Raw genomic sequence first — 17,208 nt, forward strand, 5'->3', positions numbered from 1 at the left:
CGAGTACTATTTCCCAAACATACTGTGCCAGGATTTTCTTTATTAATGTGTGTGTGTGTATACAGACATATACATGATTATGTATATTACAGTTCACTCTTGAACAACGCAGGGTTGCTGACCCCCATACAGTCTAAAATCTGAGTACTGCTAGCTCTGCCTCAAAAACAAAAGAATTGGTAAATGACTCATCCAAGGGCAGGAAACTGAAACAGTTCAGCTAGAATCAGAACTCAAACCCTAGTTCTTTTGACTCCACATATTATGATCTCTTATTGAACACAAGCTTTCCTCTACACTTAGTTAATTTAAAGATCTGTCAATTGAAAATACAGGTACTATCTTTATTGAAAAAGTCCACGTGTAAGTGGATCTGCACAGGTCAAACCTGTGTTGTTCAAGGGTCAACTGTACTTTAAATAAATTAAAAGAAAAAGTAGGTGAATTCAGGGCCACATGATCACTATAGATAAAGAGTATTAAGATTGAGCGAAACATTCATTTGTCTTTCTCTGTCTGGCTTATTTCACTTAGCATAATACCCTCAAGGTCCATACGTCTTGTCACAAATGGCAGGATTTCCTTCTTTCTCATGGCTGAATAATGTTTCATTGTATCTATATATCACATCTTCTTTATCCACTCATCAGTTGATGGACACTCGGATTGTTTCGTATCTTGGCTATTGTGAATAACGCTGCAATGAACATGGAAGTGCAGGTATCTCTTTGAGATTCTGTCTCCATTCCCTCATGTATATATATCCAGAAGTGGAATTGCTGGATCGTATGGTATTTCTATTTTTAATTTTTTGAGGAATCTCCATACTGTTCTCCATAGCAGCTGCACCAATTTACATTCCCACCAACAGTGCACAAGGGCTCCCTTTTCTCCACATCCTTGCCAACATTTGTTTTCTCTTGCCATTCTGATGATACCCATTCTCATAGGTGTGAGGTTATACTGCATGGTATCGCTTATATGTGGTATCTTTTTTAAAAAAGGCAAACTCATAGAAACAGTGTAGAAAAGTGGTTGCCAGGTGCTGGCGGTGGGGGAAGTAGGGAGAGGTTGGTAAAAGGTACAAACTTTCAGCTCTAATGAATAAGGACTGAGGACCTAATGTAAAATATGGTGACTATAGTTGATAACACTGTGTTATATAATTGAAATTTGCTAATAGAACTTAAATGTGCGACAAGAAAAAGATAAATATGTGAGGTGATGGTTGTGTTCATTAACTAGTTGGGGGGGGGAATCCTTTCACAATGTATATATCAGGTCACCATCATGTCGCTTTAAATATCGTACAATTTTATTTGTCGATCAGACCTTAATGAAGCTGAAAAAAAAAGATGAAGAAAACCCAAATAAACTAATCTTATAAAGAAAAAAAAAAAGATTAAGTGAAACATGGTAGGAATCTAAGGTACAGGTTAAGCCCTAGGAGAAGTAAGTCTTATTGGTAGAATGGATTTTAGCACTCAACTATTGTTTCATTTCTGAACCTCTAAATTGAACTTCTAGCTTTTATTTTATTAAAATTCTAAGCCACGTAATTCATGAGAAAGCATGGAAATAACAACATTCACGCTTCAGCAGAATTTCTTGGCAAACATTCCATGCTTTTCTATTGCATTTTCCTCCTTTTGCAACCAAATACTGGTTCTCTACTTATTAATTGCATGGCCTGGAACAGTAAAACTCTCTGTGCCTCAGTTTTTTTGGATATAAAATGAGAATCACTGCCTTGGGGGTTGTTATGAGGGTTAAGTGAGGGAATATAAGAAAGAGCTTAGATGGCTCTTCTTTTTATTGGCTTTAATGATGATGCAACATTCATCCACCTGTACTGTTTGGAATTTGACTCACCACAAGGCACAGCCAAGCCACTAGAAGCCCTCTTTCCTCTACCCTTTCAACTCTTTGTTTAAATAAGAGGGGTGCCTACTGTGTATGGGCACATTCTTATTCCCCAATAAGTATTCTTATTATAAACTCCCTGAATATATGTTTATTCCATATATTAGACCTATTTAGTATTTCTGGTCCTTTCTTGCTCTTGATTGGCATTTGGAATCGAATTAACCAATCAGGATTCTGGGATGATTTTTGAGAATGTCATTGAAAAAAGAACATGAATTAAATCAAAGTAGTAATTTACTCACATGGAGTCAGAAGGACTGAATTAAATATAGAGTCCAAAGAGCCCTCGTTTAGAGCAGAGGGAGCTTATACTGGGGATACTGGGCTGAATCCACTGGGCTGACTGGTGTGCTTACTATTAGGGACCTAAAAATGAAGACTGAGGGGACCTTGCTTATTTCACAGAAGCCCCCCACCATGACTACTTCACAAATGTGTTTGAGGTATTGCGAATGAATAGCTTGTGTTTTTATTTGTTCAATGAAAGTACACTCTCACTTCAGCTGAAAAATTGTAATTAGTTTGTAGGTTTTTTTATTTCTCTCTATCAAACAAATTTCAGAATCCAAACATATGATACCAAAACTAGACCATTTATATTTTGTAAAAATTAATAAACTTCTCTATCTGAAAAGTTTTACAAGATACAAATCTTAAATACAAATGCTTAGGGCAGTGGTTCCAAAAGTGTTATCTCTGAGCCAGCGCCATCAGTATTACCTAGAGCTTGTTAGAAATTCAAATTCTCAGTCCCCACTTCAGACCTACTGAATCAGAAACAAACCTCCAAGTGATCCTGATGCACACTGAAGTGTGAGAACCATGTCTTGGGGTTATTACCAACACTCTAGGAAAGGTTGTGCTGTATACCAAAAGAAGCTGTTTTTGTTCATTAACAGATCAGGAAAGGTTGGGCCTACATTGGGTTAGGTATTTTTATTTAATCCAATGTTATTCAAAATTACGTAAAGAAAATCTGTTTTTGATATATGTCATTGCCATTGAAAATACAGTTTTGCTGACCAGTCTTTCTCATCTCTTCTTTCCTCTTTGTATCTCTACATGGTAGACGAGTTGGATTTTATGTCAATACTTTCAAAAATGTCTCTAGCCTAGAGGCCAAGTTTCATAAGGAAATTGCGGTGGTGAGTAATGAAGATTATTTTTCCTTATGGAATATAAAGTAAACGAATGTTTGTTCTGGAAGCAAATGAAATGGCACAGCATTATGCAAAGAATTCACTCTCTTTCATGTTTCTTTTAATAGTGTGTTATGACTCTCCATAATATTTCTACATTTTTTTTTGTAGTGACACACAGTTCTGTATATCTGGTAAAGATTTTAGTTTGTGCTTTCATGAATCCCTGCCTGCGTGTTACAGTCTTACAGTCTTTTTTTTTTTTTTCTTTCAGTCAATTTTTAAAGTTGGATTTCCAAGTCTTTTAGGCTCAGGAAAAATTGGTCTCCAGATATTCACATAGTCAGCAGCTCTGTCATCGACTAATATTTTCTTAGTTCAGCAGGGAGGTTGTATGACTTTATCTCTAATGGAATCAATGTAAACAATAAGTTTTCCTGCTCTGGTTTGTATATATATTAGTCTGTTTGTGTTTGTGGCCTGACAGTTTTGACATGAATTTTAAGTTGAACCCTATTCAGAGGTTAAATTATCCTGGGACCATCCATACTATCATAAGATTCTTAGTTTTTCGATAAACAATTCCTTTCTGGGGTCAGTAGCCTGAATTTGCACCAGAATGACTTACAGCAGTGGCCTCTGTCCCCTTAGCTTTGCCACAAACTATATGAAGTGATGACGAAACTGGGTGACCAGCACGCTGACAAGGCCTTCACCATTCAAGGAGCTCCCAGGTAGGCCATGTTCATCAGAGCCAAGTTCATGTCTGTACACCTTTAAAGCAAGGATTGTTGCAAATTCTGCAGTCTGTATCAGCCTATGCTCTTTTACTCATCCTCCAAAGATCTAAAACCAAGGAGCCTTTCCATCTGGAGGCTGACACCAGCCTTAGTTCTGTGCTTTTACATTGACTTTTAGCCTTCAGATGTATCTCCATGGACTTTTGTCATTGTCACAATAGAGTTGATATCTACCTCTCTCTGCTTTCCAGCAGTGGTGTCAGTTTTTTACATATAATTTCTTTTTTTAAAATAAATTTATTTATTTTTATTTATTTATTTTTGGCTGCGTTGGGTCTTTGTTGCTGTGCACGGGCTTTTCTCTAGCTGCGGCGAGCGGGGGGTACTCTTCGTTGCAGTGCGCGGGCTTCTCATTGCGGTGGCTTCTCTTGTTGTGGAGCACGGGCTCTAGGCGCGCGGGCTTCAGTAGTTGTGGTGCATGGGCTCAGTAGTTGTGGCACACGGGCTTAGTTGCTCCGCGGCATGTGGGATCTTCCCAGACCAGGGCTCGAACCCGTGTCCCCTGCATTGACAGGCGGATTCTTAACCGCTGTGCCAGCAGGGAAGTCCCTTACATATAATTTCTAGTTGTGCACTTGTTACTTTAGTTGGAGAAGAAGGGAATTCCCCAAACTCACAACAGTTAGTCCTGATAATTATTATTGGTGCTTATACCTTTAATGAATCCATTTGGGGAAAGGAAAAAGGAAGTAGGTGAGACCTCGCCATCATCTTACCTCCTACCTTGACCTTGCAAGCACTGCGTTGTTTTGGTTTTGTTGAACGTTGGTTTGGTTTTATTTTGACTACACCAGTCAGTTATACCAAAGACTCAGTGATCCGTAAGTAAATGGTCTACATTGCCAGGGTTTGAATTCACAGCAGCTTTCTCCTGTGATTTGGGAATCCCTTTTATCCATCCTTCTCAGACATTATGCACTCAAGTAATGCAGGCTAGTGAGGCTTGGGTTGGAAGTCAGAATTCTCGGCTTTCAAGTTTCTGACTCTGCAGTTAATTTGCTTTGCCTTCCTTGAGTAAGTTCAATAACCTTTCTGGTTTAAGAGCTCTTTTTTAATCAACAGAAACAAAAATGTGCTATTGAACTAAACAGCTTCTAAGGTAATATGCAGTCCTGACATTCTGTACTTATTTTAACATCAGTCAATGTATACATGATACACACGCATTTATAAAAACACACATACTCTTACACAGGCACCACCACCTCCATAGATTAGTGTTTGGAACTCCCCGGAAATAGGTAATTTTCTTATTTGATGCCCCTTGGTCTAGCTGTACTTGTAATCCCTACTCTGGCTGCTATTCTAAGTGAGCATTAAGTATATTTTCTTTGTCTAAGGGAAAGAATGTTGCCTAAAAGAATACAGGAACGGGATAGAGCTGCTGTTTCCAATACAGTTATTTCAGTATGACGTTAGAAACCAAGAAAGAATTGTAATAAGAACATCACAGTGACATTTGGGCGATTTAGAGATGCAGTGCATGGGAAAAGGTTGTTCCCTTACACAGAGAGGAAAGGGACAAAGGCATCTGGAAGTTGCAATGTTGCTGAATCAGATACAATGAAGAAAAAGCGGGGCCACGACCACTTAACAAATATTCTTCATTTTTTTCAATGTTCCTCCGCAGAACGAGGTGGTGAGTGAGCTCAGCGGGGTCTCCATTTGGCATAGATTGGGGGCTGTGTTTCCCAGCAGAGGCCATGATTGCTGGCACGGCCCCAATCATGCACGTGTCCGCGTCTTGTCCACGGGACCTATTCCCTCAGCCCCTTGAATACGTAGACCCTGCTGCTGTGTACGTGCTCATTTATTTGGGGGTGCAGACCTTGTTCCCTCAATCTGTAGAGTTTAGAAATTCTTAGAGAGTAGGATGTATCCCGAGTGGTGTCTTAGCCGTTGCATTTGGGCTGATGACAAGCATCTGGCCTGGTGCCGGGAATGTAGTGGGCTCTCAGGGAACAGTACAGACTCTCACCCATCACATGACATGTTTGCAGTTTCAAGCTGTCTGAGTTGAGTCACTGTGCCATAAGGTGTAGAAAGAGAAATAATGAATTAATTTCTAAATGTCATCAGAAAGCACTCCTACAAAATCTTAATGAGTGCCATCCTAGGGATGCCTTTTAATACCCCATTAATCATTTGGGGGGGGTAGGTTTTGCTATAGATTATGCCATAGCAAGATTCTCTTATAAACCAAAAGTAAAATGAGTTCAATTAATTCAGCTTATGTTTGGAAGATCCTTGCAGAGTCTGTCTGGCCCAGTGGAAAGAACAGGGGTTCGCATTACCAAGGCCAGAATTCAGATCCACTAAATTGCCCAGTGACTTTAGGGATTCTTTAATCCTCTCCGTGCCCTACTTTACTTACCTGTAAAGTGGGGACAGTCATGCATGGGCCTTGTGATGATTAGAGATAATATATGAACGGGATCTGGCACACAGTGGACGATAGATAGTACCAGTTACCACGTCACCGTTGCTAATAACCAGAATTAACAGGAAGAGGGAGTAGATAACCAGCCGTGCCTGGAATGCCTCAGCTTTTCTGTGGGAAGGAGGGCCCCTGAGAAATAAGTTCTGTTCCTTAGAAGGAGCCCTGCTTACTCTCTGTGTTCATCCAGCGACTCGGGTCCTCTCCGTATTGCAAAGACACCATCGCCGCCCGAGGAGCCTTCACCCATCCCGAGCCCGACAGCTAGTCCCAATCACACGCTGGCACCCGCATCTCCTGCACCAGCCCGGCCTCGGTCACCCTCGCAGGTAGGAAGAGATGACATGTATAATATTAGGGAGACTGGAAAAACTGGTGCTGAGTTGACCGCACCTGGGATGATTCTATGGGGCGGGGACACTGACAAGAGTTTCCAGTCAGGCAGATATTGAGGTGGGAGCCTTGGGCATTGTGATCATCACCAAGGAATCAGCTTCCTTTTCTTACTTGGATTTTTATGTTTCCTCACATACCCTCTGCTTGAGTGTGTTGAGACGTCTTTCCACAATCGCAGCTTCTTCAGGCTCGCATGCTCTCCTTTTCTCAGTATCCTGTCCTTTAAGGTTCTGTCGAATCCTACCTTTTCCATGAAGCCTCCCTCCTGTTAGTGCTTTAGGTAACATCTGGAGCAAGAAAGGCCACGACGTGTATGTCATTTCACGTTTTTTGCATCACCCACGGTATATTGCACATGCGCTCAACAAAAATGATGGAACAAGTGTTTGAAAGAAACAGAAAGGGCCAAGCAAAGATAAATAGAGGGAAGAATGGCCACCCTTATCTTCCGTGCTTTCGGCAAAAATGAAATTCCTATGGGGAAACTTGAAGTCTCCAATCCAGTTCAAGCTTTCTTGTGTATGGTTGAAACTAAGGAACGTTGTAAGAAGATATGAATAATGGATAGATCTCTAAAACCCTTATTTTCCAAAATACTGGAGTGCTGAGTGAGGTGTACGCTGCTGATGGTGGTCTCACTGACTCCAGTGAAAAGCTTGCTGGATGTTAGTTCTAGAATTCTAACGCACTGCTGAAGTGAGAAATCATTTTCAGTTGACTTCAGAGAAGGTATTGCCTTAGTTGAACTTGAGAGGCACAGGCACACGTGGCACCGCAGCCCTGTGTATAGCACTTGGGTTGAGATGGGTGGAGCCTCATAGCCTGAATTTTTCTCATTGGACCACTGGTTGTCAGAGCTCTGAGGGCCACCCAAGCAGGCGTTCTTTGCCTGAATCAGGTGGGCTTATTTCTCTAAGCAGACCTACATTTCAATCAGCAATCAACCTGTTCCCCTAGCTCTGTTCACGTGACATTTCTGCATGTCTCCCGTGCCATCTTTGCCTGAATTAACCCCTGTTTGTTTGTGTGATGCTTCTTAGACAAGGAAAGGGCCTCCCGTCCCACCTCTCCCTAAAGTCACCCCAACAAAGGAGCTGCAGCAGGAGAACATCATCAGTTTCTTCGAGGACAACTTTGTTCCGGAAATCAGTGTGACGACACCTTCTCAGGTGAGTGCCTGATACAGAGCTGGGATGTTCACTGAAGCACCACAGCAGAGGGACTTTCAGAGCTCATCTCTAAGGAAGGTGGCAGATGTTCAAGCCAGCAATGTAATTTTAGTTGTCATTCAGGTTTGCTTTATCAATACTTGGTATGTCTAAAGGGTTCTCAAATGGGAGATGCGTGGTATTTGAAAAGACTCATTTTCCCCACTGTTAAGAGTTGTACATCCTTCCTATAGAAAGTTGGGAAAAATACTAAGTGTAAAGTGAAGAATTTTCATAATCCCTTAAGTCATAACACTAACATAACCGCTGATGCATTTTGGTTTACTTTCTTTTAGTTATTTTTTCTTTTAGTTTTTTTGTTTTATCAATTTTGCAGCACAGAATTCAGATTGCATTGTTACATATTCCTGAATTTTCTGCTTCATCTTACTGGGCATTTTTTCATGTCATAATATTGTCTTTTCCAAAAAAAAGTTTGACTGGGGTATTCTATCAGATGGATGTAACCAACCGCTGATGGTGGTCACAGGTTACTTCCACTTTTTCTGTTACTTCACCAGCACCTTGGTGATATCAATATATATTAATACACATTTGCGCCTTTTATCATTTCTTCCATATTGCTCCCTAGTAGAGGATAGGAAAATGAAATTCAATGAGGTGAATATTAAGTCTTTTGACCTTTAGCAGGAGTAAATGTATTCATTTACATGACTTGGCACCAGCGTTCCCCCTGCTTTTCAAGATACCTGTTTGTGTGTGTGTTCTACCTACAGCTACTCTCAATGTTAAACCTACACCTGTCCCAGTTTGGTTGTCCCGTTGCCTCAAGGATAGTCTTGACTTAGTTGCTCCTAATGCCCTCAAAGCCATCTCTTTGTTAAGAGTGAATGTCCCCAGAGAAGTCATGCCAATATCATTTCCTCCTGGTGTTCTCAGGGTCAGAAATAATTTTAACGTTTTGCAAGGGGGTGCCAACACAGCATTGTAATTACTGAGTACATCCATAACAACACTACGTATTGTATCCCAATTACAATTGCATCCTGTCGATAATAATGGAAATAATGTACTAGAAACAGGGAGCTCAGAAAATAAAGACTCAGAAGCAGTGCAGTGGCACATCATAATTTCTCATCTCTTTCGGGGGCATTTATGGATCAGCACGATGATTTAGCTGTTGTTTTCCTTCTCCTGTTGTTTGTATGCGATGCTGAATTTTAGCTGTTGTTTTCCTTCTCCTGTTGTTTGTATGCGATGCTGAATTTGGTAAGCTAATTAGAACTTGAAATGTGATTTAGCAGCTCCTTTGAGGAGGGGGAACTGCACTTTTATCACTGCGTGGACCAGTTATATCTGTGGATACGCAAATGCCACCAGGGATAGCGGGCTTAGAGCCAAATGATGTTACCCAGCATCCGCCATGGCCCTGGCACCAAACTTGAGCAGTTTTCATTTCCAAGTTGTGCTGTCCCTTTGTATTTCTAACAGCTCGTTCTGTTTTTAGCTACATCAGTTTAAAAGTGACAGTGTTTTAAGGTGATAATACCCTTACTCAAGTTGCTTTCATCTGGACCCCACGAGGGCATCCTCTCAATTCCATCGTCAATAGAGAATGTGGCCTCCTAGAAGCCGTGTGTATTTAGCTCAGGACATGTAGCAGCTGAGGCCACTGAAGTAGAGAAAACGTGACACAGAGACTGGTTCTGAAGTAAAGATGGGGTTTCAAAGGGTTCTTTCTTTGAAAATGTTTTTTTTTATTTGCAGTTTGCTGGCTCACATAAGGGTCCTTTACAGTGGGGGGAAAAAAAGATTCAAAGCACTTCTAAAAATTACAGATGCCAGAAGAGGTGCCTAAGTCCTTCTAAGAGTGTTAACGTGTGCTGGTGTTGTTGAATGAGAGTGATGGGCAAAGCCAAGAGTTAGAGGAGAGGAGAGGGAGAGGAGGCACCTTTCAAAGCAGAAACGTCTCCAGCTGTGGCCGGAGCAGCTGTGGCTACTGCAGGGACACAGTTAGCTGGTGGAGCCCCCTTGGCCCAGCTTGGATAGTCTGTGTACACGACTCCAAGGCTGTTGGAAAGGGAAGGAAAAGCATCTCGCATTTTGCAATATATATTAATACACGTTTGCGCCTTTTATCATTTATTTTTTTTTAGAACTTTGCAACAGGTTTTTATTTTTGCTTTATATCTATTACAGTGTTTGAAACCTAAAGAAATACATTTTCTCTTCAAAGTTGGATGTGTATATAAATATCATTTGTCTGGACTCAGCACACTCAATGCCATGGTTTCTTGGCCTGTATCTGCTCTGAAATCATCAAGCTTTGTCTGTCTACCGTTTATAGCTTACCGGCTGAGTCACGTCCATCAGTGTGCCAGGTGACTTTGAAAGAAGTAACCCCCAGAGACATTATGTGGGTGCATTTTGGGGGTTCAACTTCATATAGATTGTTTTCTTTTAATCTGGGAAGGAGACAGAAAGGAGTTTCTGTCATTTTCTTCTGGATCTAAGTGGCAACATGGTTCTAGCAGGTGGACCCCAGTATATAACTCGAAGCATTTCCATCGACTCAATGGCTGTGAGTCTCATGTCACAATAAGAGCAGGGGTGAATCAAGGATTTGTATTTCAGTCTGCTTTCTCCTTTATTGAGTGATATAATCTAGCTTTATTTAATTTCACTTATTTTTTCTTTATTGAAGTATAGTTGATTTACATCGTTGTGTTAGTTTCTGGTGGACAGCAAAGTGATTCATATATATATTTATATATAAATTTTATTTTACTATTTTAAAAATGTTTAATGGGTCATTTTACATTTAACAAATAGATTTATGCCCCCAGTTTGCTATTTTTATCATTTGCATAATGGGGAAGAAAAGCATTTGTATTAATCCCACCTAGAAGCTCAAGATGTGATGAATGAAATATTCCTCATCTCTGATGGATTTGTATGTTTCATACACCAGGCTTCGTCACAGCGATAATTCTCTCTTGAGAACGTCCTGGGATTGGAAACAGAAATCCATCAGGTCTACAGAGCCCTCTAATGGCCTAAACCTTAAATGTAGCATGTGTATTCGGGAAATATATATTTCCCAGAATCTTCTCTGGAAATATCCTTACCTGCTTATAGGGAGATGCCTGCTTATCAAGACCACAGGGCTGATTTTGCGTTTCTGGTTATGTGTTTACAAATATGGACCCGATAAAGGACAAATCCATCCCTCCATGTTTTTAACTCCCAGGAACTTAAATAGGAAGAAATCCTGTGTGTGTGTGTGTGTGTGTGTGTGTGTGTGTGTGTGCGCGCATGCACGCACCTGCGTTATTCTTTTAAAACAGCATTTTCCATCTAGTCCCATGAGATGCTGTGAAAAGGGCATCTTTGATCATAGAAGGGTGGGGGCTGCATCTCCTTTTGCATTTTTCATAGTCCCTATCAGCATGTAGGGACTCCTATCTGAGGAGTTCTGCAACAAAATCTCTGTGTACTTTCTTTAAATCAGAGCTTCTCAAATAATCTCCCATTCCCCTCAAAATACTCTATTCTTAGGAAATGGATTTTTGGTAAACATTTTTAAGAGGAAGATTTAAAAGGTATTGCGTCCCTGGAAACCAAATATATGGGAAATAAATAAGATTTTTACAGGAGATCAAGACCAAAAAAAACAATCATGTATATAAATACACATAGATATATGTGTACATGCAAGGTTGTCTCCTTTTTTCCTCAAAAAATGTCCTGGACTGCTTTCTGTGCTGACTTGATGACTTAACTTTAATTCAGATATTCACTCTCCCCTCCCACCAGGCCTTTCCTTAGGGATCGTGGTCCTGAGCAAATACTTGTTTTGGCGCAGGGGCTCTCCATATAAGCAGTCTGAGTCACTTGATGAGAGCATACCAGCAGCATCCTGGTGGCCAGCCTCACGGGATCCCACAAGTGAAATGCCGTGCGGGCCAGTGGGAAAAGTCTGCTCACCACCCACCCTCTCCGAAGCAGGCCTGGCCACCAAGTTCCAGGACAACCTGGTGGTTTATGAGCCCCAGATTCCTGGGGCATGAGATGGACCCTCCCTGTGGAGTTAGGGTGGGAGAATGCTCCAAAGTGGAAAGATGGGGGCCGGGCCCGTGCAGGTCCTGGTCCAGGGGTGTCCTGCTTGGATGGCACTGCTAGCTGTAGCTGGTTCCCACAACCAGAGGGTGATCTAAAAAATTCCAAGAAATGTGCTCAAAAGCGTGGGGACCCCTTGAAAGGCAGGGCTAGGGGCAGGGTCCCTTCTTGCCTATTTTCCTGTCAAATAGCAGCGAGGAAGAAAAGATGGCTTGTTTTTGGATTTTTTTCATAGCAGATATCCCAACTATTTGATCTAAATCTTTTCCCAACAGTGACGTCACATATTTTCTCTCTTTGATATAGCTTTCTTGTTTACGAATCCAAAGAGATTATCTTCTGAACACTCCAGCTTGTTCCTCCAAGCCCTCCTGTCACGCTGATGTGCAGGAAGGCAAGACCTCAGCACAGCCTTTAAATCGTGTGACCGTCGGGATCAACTCAGCACTATTTACTTTGCTACTCTTAGATCTCCGTTCTCCAGCCTAAGGCTGCATCTTACATTTTAAGTGCTTGAAATCATCCTCTTTTTCCTAGCCAATCAAACTGAAATAGATTTTCCAACTTGCAAAATACGTTCACGAGACAGCCCTTTTTCATCTCCTTAATCCTGATGGGGCCAGCCCGCGATATTTACGTGTGCATCACTGGCTTCCTGGGTGTCTGTAACCTGCTTTTAAATACCGCCCTGGCTTTTCTTTTCAATGTAGCGTATTTCTGGACCAGCTGCTTCTACTTTCAGTTGATATTTTTTTCAAAGTAAACATGTTAACATTCTTTGAAGACAGAAAGAATTAATAAGATGAAAATTGGAAAGAGGAAAAAATAGTGCTTTTCAAGCCCAGAGTCAGTCAGTATAGGTTGAAATTTATTTCTTTACCTACGGATATACAATAGTTGAAAAGTCTAGCATTATTCTCCTTAATTGCCTTTGTACCTTTGTGGAAAATTAGTTGTCCATATGTATATAGTTCTATTTCTGGGCTGGTTTTCCATTGATCTTTTTGCTTACGTTTATACCAGTACCACACTATCTTGATGACTGTCCATTTATACGGTCTTGAAACCAGACACGGTTAGTCCTTCAACTTTGTTATTCTTTTTCAGAGTTGTTTTGGCTATTCTAGGTTCTTTGAGTTTCCATATGAATTTTAGAATCAATTTGTAAGTTTCTACAAACTTTTGGGACATTGTATTAGATTTCTAGGACTGTCGTAATAAAGCACCACAAATAGCGTGGCTTAAGATAACAGGCATTTATTCTCTCACAGTTCTGCGGCTAGAAGTCCAAGATCAAGGTGTTAGCAGGGCCGTGTTCCCTCTGAAAGGCTCTGGGGGAGGATTCTTTCTTGCACCTCTAATTTCTGTTGGTTGCTGGCAGTCCTTGGTGTTCATTGGTGTGTAGACCCATCATTCCACTCTCTGCCTCTGTCATCACACTGCATTTTCCCTGTGTGTCTGTATCTTCACATGGCATTGTCTTTGTGTCTTTATATCCAGAATTCCCTCTTCTTATAAGGACACCAGCTATTGCATTAAGGCCCATCCTAATCCAGTATGACCTCATGTTATTTTCGTTACATCTGCAAAGAACCTATTGCCAAATAAGGTCACATTCAGAGGTTTCTGATGGGCGTGAGTTTTACAGGGGACTGGGTGGGCACAGTATTCAACCCAATGCAGATGATTGGAATTGCATTGATTCAATAGATCAATTTGGGAAGCATTGACATCTTAATAATATTGAGTTGTCTGACCCATAAACACAGTATATCTCTCCCTTTATTAAGGTCTTTAACTTATCTTTGCCGTGTTTTGTAGTATTCAGTATACAAGCATTTCACGTCTTTTGTTGGGTTTATCTGTAAGTATTTCGTATTTTTAGTGTGACTGTAAATCATATTTTAAAAATTTCAGTTTCTGGGTTTTTATACTGTTATATATAAATATAACTGATTTTTGTATATTGATGCTGTATCCTGCAGCCTTGTTAAACCCAATATTAGTTCCTTAGCTTTTTTGCAGATTTCACTGGATTTTCTATATAGGTGATTGTATCTTCTGTGAATAAATATAGTATTATTTCTTCCTTTCTAATTTGGATGCCCTTTATTTCTTTTTCCTGCCTTATTTCACTGTCTAGTACTGCCAGTATAATGTCGAAAATAAATGGTGAAGAAGTTGTCCTTGCCTTGATCTTAGGGGAAAAGCATCCAGTCTTTTGTTATTCAGCATGATGATAGCTGTAGGTTTTTGTAGATACCCTTTATCAGGTTGAGGAAGTTGACTTTTTTACCTATCATGCATTCCTGAGATAAATTCCATTTGGTCATGATGCATTATACTTGTATACATATTTTTATTCAATTTGCCAAAGCTTTTTCTAGAGTTTTTCTGTCTATATTCATGAGGTTTATTAGTCCACAGGGTGTTTTTTAAAACAACATCTTTGTCTGATTTTAGTACCAGGGTAATGCTTGCCTCATAGAATGAATTGGGAAGTATTCCCTCATCTTCAATTTTCCAGGAAAGATTATATGGGACTGGTATTTTTACTTCCTTAAATATGTGGTAGAATTCAACAGAGAAGCCATCTGGGCCTGAAGGGTTGTTATTACTATTATTATTATTATTATTAATGGACAAATGTCTTAAACTATAAATGCAATTCCTTGAATCAATATAGAGCAATTCAAGTCATTTCTTTGTGAGTAAGCCTTGGGAGTTTGTGTTTCTAAGAAGTTTGTCTGTTTCATCTAAGTTGTCAAATGTATTGGAATAAAGTGGTTCATAATATTTCCTTAATATTCTTTCTAATGTCTGTGGCTCTGCCCCCACTCTCATTTCTTTTTTTTTTTTAATTAATTAATTTATTTAGTTTTGGCTGCCTTGGGTCTTCGTTGCTGCGTGCGGGCTTCCTCTAGTTGCAGCGAGCGGGAGCTACTCTTCGTTGCAGTGCGCAGGCTTCTCATTGCGGTGGCTTCGCTTGTTGCGGAGCATATGCTGTAGGTGCACAGGCTTCAGTGATTGTGGCTCGCGGGCTCTAGAGCATAGGCTCAGTAGTTGTGGCGCACAAGCTTAGTTGTTCCGCGGCATGTGGCATCTTCCCGGACCAGGGCTTGAACCTGTGTCCCTTGCATTGGCAGGCAAATTCTAAACCACTGCGCCACCAGGGAAGTCCCCCTTACTTTTTAAATCTTAGCTTCCTAGGGGGCTCACAGCAGTGGGTGACTGTAACGGGTCCAAGTCTTAGCCCATCTTATCTACTTGGTCCTCTGTAAATCTTGACCTGAGTCTTCTGAGCTGGCAGAGAAAGAGATTCCTTGGATCTTGGTGGCTTTAGCATACATTTCTCAGACATTCTCTTTGTTGCCTGGACTTGGAGCTGAGCAAAGGATAAGAACTGAAGCCTGGGCCATGTACCTGAGCCTCTTTGGTGATACTTGGCTGGAGGTGGTTATTTCGCCTCTCATCATACATAACTAGTGACTCTGGGAGCCCATGTATGAGCCAGCTAAATGGTAAATTATCAAAGCGTGCTTTGGGGATATCAGCTGAAATAGGAGGGTTATACATGGAATAGATCATGAAGTCTGATCAGATTCAAGCTCGTGCATGTTTTGTTTTGTTTTAACAGAATGAAGTCCCTGAGGTGAAGAAAGAGGAGACCTTGTTGGATCTGGACTTCGATCCTTTCAAGCCCGACGTGCCCTCTGTGGGTTCTGCTGGAGTAACCCACTCACCCATGTCGCAGGTACCAAGTGGATTTTTTGGTGTTTGGGGCTGATATTTCATAAACTTTAATAAGCTCAGTCAGGCATTTCGCTGACCCCTCTCCCTTTCACGTGACTATTGACTTTTCTTTTCAGTTGACAAATAGTTCCTAATGGGAAGGAAGGGTAGAAAGAGGACTTGATCACTGTCAATTATTCTCAATTCTCCCCTACCATTAGCTTTCTCTACCCACAGAGCTGGGATAACATACATTCCAGTTTGCCAGGAATCACCCATCTCAGAATGGTAATCCACAGGACCACATTTGTACTCAGAAGTGTCCAGGTTTGGATGATACATTTTATGGCTTCCCAAAATAAGGCTGTTTCTTTGGGCTTGGGGTTTAATCTTCTTACTGTTTTCTCTACGTTCCTTCCTCATACTTCGCAAATTAAGGCATGTTTGAAATCACCATGAGATTTTGCCCCAACAGGAATTATTTTTCAGTATTGATAGTTCTGAACTTGATGATGATGATGATGGCCTATGTGTTCTTGACCATGGCTTGATGCACAGTTGGCCTTGCTTATCCAAGCTTACCCCTGCTCACGACTTCCTCCCTCTCAACATTTTTCCCATTTCAGTAGTTATTATGATCTCATTGTCTATCAGAGGGATACTGGTGGTGCATGCTGTCATGACCTGTGGGTGATTCCTCTGGAATATAGTTACTTCACAGTTGTCTCTGCTCATGGAAGGAAGTTAACTCAGAATTTTTGCTACCCAGAAATTGTTTATTTCAGTATTTTTGATGTGGTCGGGGCCTCACATTTGAGTTTGGGAAAATCCAATGGAAAGTACATTGTACTTGGAAAGTACAATGTACTTCAAATTAATTAATCACAGTGTATTGCAAAACTCAACTTAGGAAGTGAGACCCAGCTCAACTTCCTGGTTGTGAAGCCTTCTTGATACAGTAAACCACTGGGGCACAGACAGCTCACTGTGACCCTCAATAAATAAAACTCCTCTTTAATCCATATTTTGTTCCAGAATGCGATTGGATTTCTGCAGGCCTCCGGGTTGTATTGGAATAAAATAAAAATAAAAATCTGAGACATCAGTAAAGCAGGCAATTAAGTAGATTAGACACTAGTCGGAAAGGTACTTTGCAAAAAAAAAAAATAATGGGTCTCTTAGATGAATGTTTCAGGAAGTTCTATTAATTCCCTTTTAAGATATTCGTGATGTGCCTTAGAATAATAAGGGCTCCAAGAAGTCCTACAATTTAAAAAAACTGGTTAGATTTGTTTAACTTAGGGTTTCCCAGATTTGTTTGACCCCAGAAATCTGTTTCAATGAAACGGTCTTAACATTCATGGGAATGGTCTCTAAAACTCACTTTGGAAAATGCTAATGTAGTCATTGTCAGCAAGTTTGACGATTCTATCCTGGTGGCCAAGCAAAGCAGAAAATGAATGTACATATCATTCAGAACATCTCCTTTC

General features: G+C 40.7%; 1 protein-coding gene across 4 annotated transcripts in view; it reads left to right on the forward strand.

Annotated features, from left to right (window-relative positions):
• The window catches only part of AMPH (amphiphysin), a 181,910-nt gene that overhangs the window by 122,859 nt on the left and 41,843 nt on the right, over positions 1-17,208 (forward strand). For all 4 annotated transcript variants that reach the window (XM_082399759.1, XM_082399760.1, XM_082399761.1 and 1 more), the window contains exons 9-13: positions 2,996-3,071; positions 3,717-3,799; positions 6,493-6,631; positions 7,739-7,867; positions 15,624-15,740. In XM_082399759.1, coding sequence (XP_082255885.1) covers positions 2,996-3,071; positions 3,717-3,799; positions 6,493-6,631; positions 7,739-7,867; positions 15,624-15,740 — 544 coding nt within the window. The remainder of the gene's footprint in view (positions 1-2,995; positions 3,072-3,716; positions 3,800-6,492; positions 6,632-7,738; positions 7,868-15,623; positions 15,741-17,208) is intronic.

Source organism: Balaenoptera borealis (assembly GCF_965194805.1).
Source record: "Balaenoptera borealis genome assembly, chromosome: 7".
Lineage (NCBI taxonomy): Eukaryota > Metazoa > Chordata > Mammalia > Artiodactyla > Balaenopteridae > Balaenoptera > Balaenoptera borealis.